Source organism: Oncorhynchus kisutch, linkage group LG1, assembly GCF_002021735.2.
Source record: "Oncorhynchus kisutch isolate 150728-3 linkage group LG1, Okis_V2, whole genome shotgun sequence".
Taxonomy (NCBI): Eukaryota; Metazoa; Chordata; class Actinopteri; order Salmoniformes; family Salmonidae; genus Oncorhynchus; species Oncorhynchus kisutch.
The window spans coordinates 69988722-69996221 of NC_034174.2; the positions used below are offsets into that span (position 1 = coordinate 69988722).

Sequence of the window (7500 nt, forward strand, 5' to 3'; positions counted from 1 at the left end):
GAGACAGGGGCAGAGAGAGAGAAGCCTTGCTATTGAGAAAGGTTGCGTAGGCAGACCTGGCTCTCAAGAGAAGACAGGCTAAGTGCCTCCTGAGTGGTGCAGTGGTCTGTGCCACTAGAGACTCTGGGTTCAAGTCCAGGCTCTGTCGCAGCTGGGAGACCCATGGGGCGGCACACAATTGACCCAGTGTCGTCTGCATTAGGGGAGTGTTTGGCCAGCAGGGATGTCCTTGTCCCATCCCGCACGCTGTGGCGGGTGCACGCTGACACAGTCGCAGGTGTACGGCGTTTCCTCCGACACACTGGTGCGGGCATTTTTTCAAGAAGCAGTGCGGCTTGGTTGGGTTATGTTTCGGAGGACATACGGCTCTCGAGCTTCGCTTCACTGTAAGCGAGTTGCAGCGATGAGGCAAGACTGTAACTACATATTGGGGAGAAAAAGAGTTTTAAAAAAAAGAGAAGACTGGTTATGTGCACACTGGTTATGTGCACACTGGTTATGTGCACACTGGTTATGTGCACACTGCCCACAAAATGAGGTGGAAACTAAGCTGCACTAACTAACCTCCTGCAAAATGTATGACCATTTTAGGGACACATATTTCCCTCAGATTACACAGACCCACAAAGAATTTGAAAACAAATCCAATTTAGATAAACTCCCATATCTATCTGTGCAATCACAGCAGCAAGATGACCTTCTGACCTGTTGCCAAAAGAAAAGGTTGAAGAACAAACTTCTACTTCAACTATTTGCCTATCGTTGCATAGAGACAATATGATATGTGAATTGTCTTCATTATTTTGGAACTTGTGTGAGCGTAATATTTCTTGTTCACTTTTTAGAGAGAGAGAGAGAGCAAGAGAGAGAGAGAGAGAGAGAGAGAGACAGAGAGAGAGAGAGACAGAGAGAAAGAGAGAGAGAGAGACTAAACAAAGGGGAAACAATAAGAGTTTTTTTGAAGTCAGACTGCTGAATGACCAAAGGCTGTTTTGGGGGAGTTTTAGAAAGTTTCATTCAAATGAAATACCGAGGGCATAGCCTTTATCTATTTATCTTTATCTATTTATTTGAAAGAATGGGTAGCTTTTTAAAGTCTATCTTTTGTTGGGCACTCAGAAGTGTTCTTGTGTGTTCTAAACTAAACAGAACTAGGTCAAATCTCTTTCTAAAACTTCATTACCAGAATAAACCAAAGCCTTAGAGACCCGTATGTATGACAATGTGTTTTCAGACTAGCTAAGTATTTGAAAAACATTTCCTGGGTTGAGCCGTTGTAGGTTTGCTAGCCTGGTAACTGCCCCTGAACATAGTAAAAATAATCATTTTAAAACTCGGCAGCAAGATGAGTTAAGGGACAAGACTGTATTGTATCAAGTATTTGCACAGAAATGTGCAACCGACAACACCATCTTATTGTGGTTGCAAACTGAAAACCCCCCCAGTCAACACATGTCCCCTTCTACACCCGTGTTTAACCTCACGCCTGAGGTGTTCGCTGACACGTGTGTCTGGTTACCATCTGTCACCCCTGACCTCTGACCCCTAAATCCCAATAACATGTGACAGGGGGGAGCTCAAGTGGGACAGGAGGTTTACAGCACGTGTGTGTGTGTGTGTGTGTGTGTGTGTGTGTGTGTGTGTGTGTTTTGACAGTAATGCCTCCTCGCTCACCCTGCAGTAGTCATCGATGAAACGTAGCCTCTTCATGGCCACATCACGCACATGACTCCGCCTGAACAGGATTTTACCTGAGGGAGGGAGGGGGGAGGGAAAATGAGCGAGAGAGAGTAGATAGGAAGGACACATTTTAGATGTTAGAGAGTGTAAAACTGTAATAAATTAAAGACCAGTACAATCCTGTCTCATCGCAGAGGACAAACCTTTAGTGTGTTTGTGTATTACCACAGGCTAACACCAGATGTCAGTAACACATGAAAGACTTCTGAACCACGACAATCTCACTCTCATACTCTCATAGTGAACGGTCTTGTCCTGCATTGCCCTCTTAACATATCAAATGGGATTTAAGCGCTTGGAGGTTATGTATCTAGTCTAACTCAGTGACTTCAAAGAAAAATGGCACCAGCCAATCAGAACGCCCCCTACTCCAGGGTATGCCGCGGTCCCTACAGTCCCACGGGAAGTGATCAAATTACCCTTCCTGTGAACTGAAGACACAGAGGATGAGAGGAAGAGCTGGGGACAGACTGTGTGCGTTCTGATTGCCAGCAATACTTTGAATGATGAATAGCAGAGGGATGATAGTGCAGTGCTGGAGTTTCTTAGATCAGAGACCATCATGTAAACAACAGGGAATCTCCAATCATAAGTCTGACTTGCAATACCTAAGTCTTTGATGGCCAGCTGCTAACATTGTGTGTAATTGAGTGAATCCTATGGGGACTATTTCAAAGAAGCTGCCATGGACACATTTCCACATCTGGACTGGACGAAGACATTGTATTTGGTGCGACTAATTTTGTAACGCTGCTGACTACCGCCCTCTTGAACAGGTATCTCTTGCAAACAAGGTGTTATATCTCGATGAGACTCTCCGTTCAAAATAAATGTTACAAAAGGTATGTAAACAGATGGAGGTGGATGTTTTGGTTGACACCCAGATGGCTTAATGTGAGGTGGGTTGGCGGGGTGGGGACTGCCTGAATTCTCCCAATGCTATGTGTTGGCTACATACCTCGGCTAGTACCTGCCATCATAGAAGTTGTTTGTGGTGACGAGGCATGTTGTACAAAACAAAGTCATCAGCGACGGGATCATCTCTAGCCAGAGTATCAAAACCAATGACCAATTCTCAAAAGAATCGCTTTACCCACATGTGATCTGGCTCGGGCCCAACCCATCGGTCTCTGGGACTGTGGCAACCTGGGGGCCAGCAGGGAGCTACAAAGGAAGGAGCAGGACCTTGGTCAGCTCCAGAGGGCTTGCCAGGCCAAGGTGAGTCAGCACCATGGACAGCTCTACAGGCACCAACTGGGGCGGGTGAATCAACACCAATATTACCCAGTCCAGGTGCTGCAACCAATTGGCACCTGGAATTGGTCCCACCTGTCCCTCGTTACTCAAAATGGGTATAAGTAGAGGTTCAGTCACTCGGGGGGTGTGGGCAGACAGGCAGAGGGTACGCCTAGTCCTCAGAAGAACCGGAGGGGAGAATGAGAAGGACCTCGATCAGACGCCTAAGAAGATACTAGGGGATGTTCGACTCTCTCTCTTCCTTTTCTTTGGCCCCAAAGGAAGAGGACCCATTCCCGTTGAGAGCACGTATTGAAAGTATTGAAACCCCGGACTCATCGTTCTCTCTCTTGTTCATTAACACAGGCCGAGGAGCCGCCCCGCCGGACACAGAGTGACCCACCCGTTACCGGAGAGGCCTTTCAGTTGTATTTCACCCCTCCCCGTTCCCCCCAACCTATATAAACAACAACATTTATTTGAGCACCGATCAGACGGTCTGAATGTGTTTTTGCGTTCTAGAATGGTCGTGGAGGGGGAGTCAAGATCAGACTCAATGTGGAGAAGAAACAAATGTTCAGGGTGTGGCGTTTTGGCCGGGGCAATAAGTCTGGGTTGAGAGCATGTGGTCTCCATCAGGCTCTAACGGAGCCTAACCAACATAAACAGTAAACAGACAGAAGCCTCTCACTCGCACAGCAGGAGTGTTGTCTCTCTCTCTGTTCCACCATCTCTTCCTCGATCTCTTTTTCCATTGTGTGTCTTTCACTCCCACATCAGACAGACACACACTGTCAGCACCTGCCTGCTGCTGCACCTCCGAGAGACAGTCAACTGGATGGACCGACTGATGAATAATGTATGAACGACACTAGGAGGGGCGTCGATACGAGCAGGATACTGACGCGGTGTAACTTCCTGCCGAGTCAGCACTATCGGCGACTTGACTGTCATGGTGGTGTTCTGTCTGCCTCAAGTCAGACTGTACTTCCTTATAAACTCCAATAAGTCCCTATGGATAGTGTCATGTCATTAGATCTTATGGCCATATATGGCAAGGGATCGATTAGCGTGTTGGTCGGGTTCAATGTTAAGGGCCATGGGGTTGACAGGGGCTTTGCTTATCAGAGTGTGAAAGACTTTATAGGTGTGGAGAGAAGAAGGAAAGGAAAGGAGAGAGAGAGAGAAAAATGATAGAGACTGACCTGGGAGAAATGATGGAGACTGACCTGGGAGAGATGATGGAGACTGACCTGGGAGAAATGATGGTGACTGACCTGGGAGAAATGGTGGAGACTGACCTGATAGAAATGATGGAGACTCACCTGGGAGAGGTGATGGAGACTGACCTGGGATAAATGATGGAGACTGACCTGGGAGAAATGATGGAGACTCACCTGGGAGAAATGGGATGATTCTCTTTTTGGGATCTTTCTGCCCTCCCTCGATTGGGAACTTGTCAAGAATCTGCATCTGTAAAGAGCAACACACAGAGACATTTTTGTATTAAGTTAAGAGTGAGAGAACTATTTGGCAAACATTTACAAATGTACTGCAGCTCACTGAGGAATTGAATAGTGTTTCATTGAATTTCACTGAAAGAAACAGCTGGGCTCAGTATTTCAAATTCCCCGCCACTCTGATCACAGCATCAGAGATTCTATCATATCAAAGCTCGGACACATTTTAAATTCCCATTCGGACAAGGACAAACGCTGCATGGTGTTTTGCTGCTTGTGGTGGAGAGGAGTTAATGTGAGTCGATTTATTCATAAGGCCATCGTGGTACTAAGGGAGGAGAAGTGCTGACACCGGGGTTAGAGGGAACTGCGCGCGCACACACATACACACTTCCACACACACACACATACACACTTCCACACACACACATACACACACACACACACAGGGACTTTTTCCACACACCCACACAAACTGCAGAGGTCAGAGATGCCAGGCATTGTCGGCCATATTGTGTTTATCCAATTTCAACCCCTAAATAAATCATGCAAAAGGGGGGATTAGGAAAAGTAAATGGGGCTGTGGGGGAAGAAGCCTATTCTGTCTGCAGCATATATATACTGTAAGAAGAGAAGAGAGAGAAGAGATAGAGAGAAAACGATAGGGGAAAAGTGTGTGTGTGTGTGTGTGTGTGTGTGTGTGTGTGTGTGTGTGTGTGTGTGTGTGTGTGTGTGTGTGTGTGTGTGTGTGTGTGTGTGTGTGTGTGTGTGTGTGTGTGTGTGGAAGTGTGTGTGGAACAGGCCTTTGCCGGCAAGCTGCTTAAATACCAGCCCCTTGCGGCACGCTTGGACAGCCTCGGGTGGAGGTGCAAGCTGGTGGCGCTTATATTTGGCAGCCTCTGCCACGTACACAGCCTTGCAGTGTGTGGACTCCAGATTGCAGGCCTGACAAAAACTAGGGCAAAGCAGTAGGCTGGATACTGCTCTGTTTCAGCTGTCCTGGGAAGCATAGCTGTTTGGAGAAGGAGGTGCTGTCTGTACCCGTGCTGTCCTGGGAAGCATAGCTGTTTGGAGAAGGAGGTGCTGTCTGTACCCGTGCTGTCCTGGGAAGCATAGCTGTTTGGAGAAGGAGGTGCTGTCTGTACCCGTGCTGTCCTGGGAAGCATAGCTGTTTGGAGAAGGAGGTGCTGTCTGTACCCGTGCTGTCCTGGGAAGCATAGCTGTTTGGAGAAGGAGGTGCTGTCTGTACCCGTGCTGTCCTGGGAAGCATAGCTGTTTGGAGAAGGAGGTGCTATCTGAGTGCATACAGGAACCTTTGAAATGTTTGGAACTTTTTTTAATGTAAATCTGATTGGTGGATTCAAATAAAGTATTTATTGTGTGTGTGTGTGTGTGTGTGTGTGTGTGTGTGTGTGTGTGTGTGTGTGTGTGTGTGTGTGTGTGTGTGTGCTCCTGCGTGTGTTCCTGCGTGCTTATGAATGCGGATGTGTGTGACAGAGAAAGAGACACAGAAAAACAGAGAGCGAAAGAGAGAGACCACACACCATAAATCTGGTGTGCATCAGGGCAGGGTAAAGACCCAGAGGAACCAGGTGAATAAACAATCTAGCAGTACGGGGACGAGGGACTGGTCCAAACCCAGTTCTCTCTCTGTGTCTGGGTCAGAATACGTATACACACACAGCCCCATGTTGACTGGGTTCTTCCCAGACACTAAACTCCGCTGGGTTTCTCTTTCTCATAGAAATAGAATTACTAGAACAGAAATTCCCATTCAAATCAATGGGTCTATGACGGGTGGGCCGGCGGTATTCTATTTGTATGCTTTGTCTTCCCTGACTGGAACAGCAGCTCAGTTCAGTCTTGTTTCGCTCTCACAGGGGAAAACTCTATATGCCTTGTCCCAGTGGAGGGGTTGGTCTTCCTGTGGGTAAGCTGCTGAGTGGTGGTCCACTCTGTTCTGAAGGCAACCTTGGTGGTTTGACTGCTTGAGCCAAACAACTAAGACCAGCTTAACATAAAACTTTTCCTGACCAAAATGTAGCTGCGAGGGAGACGTAGGTAGCAGTAGCTAATAGGTAGCAATGGGAATTAGTATCTTATAACTAGGAGTTACTGTCTCACAGTAAAACTGTGTCAACAAAGCCTAAAGACGCAAGGAGGATAAAGAGGTACTTTGACAGTTTACTGTGAAGTTCCTGTGCTGTTGTGTAAGTGTTATAAATTGAGGGCTAGAATCACTAAAAAAAACCTTGCTGAGACCATACAGGACATAATCCAGCTGTTGTCTGCTTCAATTGAACAAAGAGTTTACTGACTTGCCTAATTTCCTCAATCAACATACTGAATCAAGTTAGCTGTCTCCCCTCTGTTTATTAGTGGTTCGATCCAAATGATCCTAGTTGGCCTCGTTGGACCAAGTTCAAAACTTGTAGATGTTTTTAAAAATTGCCGCCGATTGCCGTTCCTCTTCCCTCACCCTAAAATACCCAGATCTCTCCCTTTCCTCTCCCCATCTCTCCTCCACTCCCTGGACAGACTCCTGGCTCTCGGAGACGCATTTTCCCCATCCCATCGGGAAACGTGGGACCACAGAAAAATGTTGTCTCTCTGAACAGGGGCGAGGGGCGCTAATTCACCACCAAAACAGGTGGGAATAAAAATCCCTGGACGATATGGAATGGAGAAGGAAAATAATACGAGAACGCAGCCTCATTCAGAACAATAGTCCCAGTCGGTATTCACGGAATTATACGACATTCTCCTCGACAACGCCCAACAATTTACCCCCACTGTATAAGAGGCAACTTCGTTTTCAATTTTTTTTTTTGCTATACAGAAATAACAAAACATGCAGAAAAGCTGCTGTGTTGTTTAATGTAACCCGGTCGAAAAAAATCCCGACCTACGGTTCGCAATGCCCCCTCTTGTAGGGAAATAGAGCCTGCTAGATGAGCCCTGTGCTGTGGCTTCGGGCTAATTGGCGTTGGAGAGTGGGGAATGTGGGGTCCTCGTGTCCAAGTAGGCTACACGTACCTATGTTTGTGGGAAAACATTTCATCAC

General features: G+C 47.0%; 1 protein-coding gene across 1 annotated transcript in view; it reads right to left on the reverse strand.

The window, feature by feature from the left end:
• The window catches only part of LOC109907938 (SH3 and PX domain-containing protein 2A), a 107619-nt gene that overhangs the window by 70872 nt on the left and 29247 nt on the right, over window positions 1-7500 (reverse strand). Inside the window, exons 3-4 of the mRNA XM_031831354.1 lie at window positions 4374-4449; window positions 1675-1751 (exon numbers count right to left, since the gene is read on the reverse strand). Of these exons, the coding sequence (XP_031687214.1) occupies window positions 1675-1751; window positions 4374-4449 (153 nt within the window). The remainder of the gene's footprint in view (window positions 1-1674; window positions 1752-4373; window positions 4450-7500) is intronic.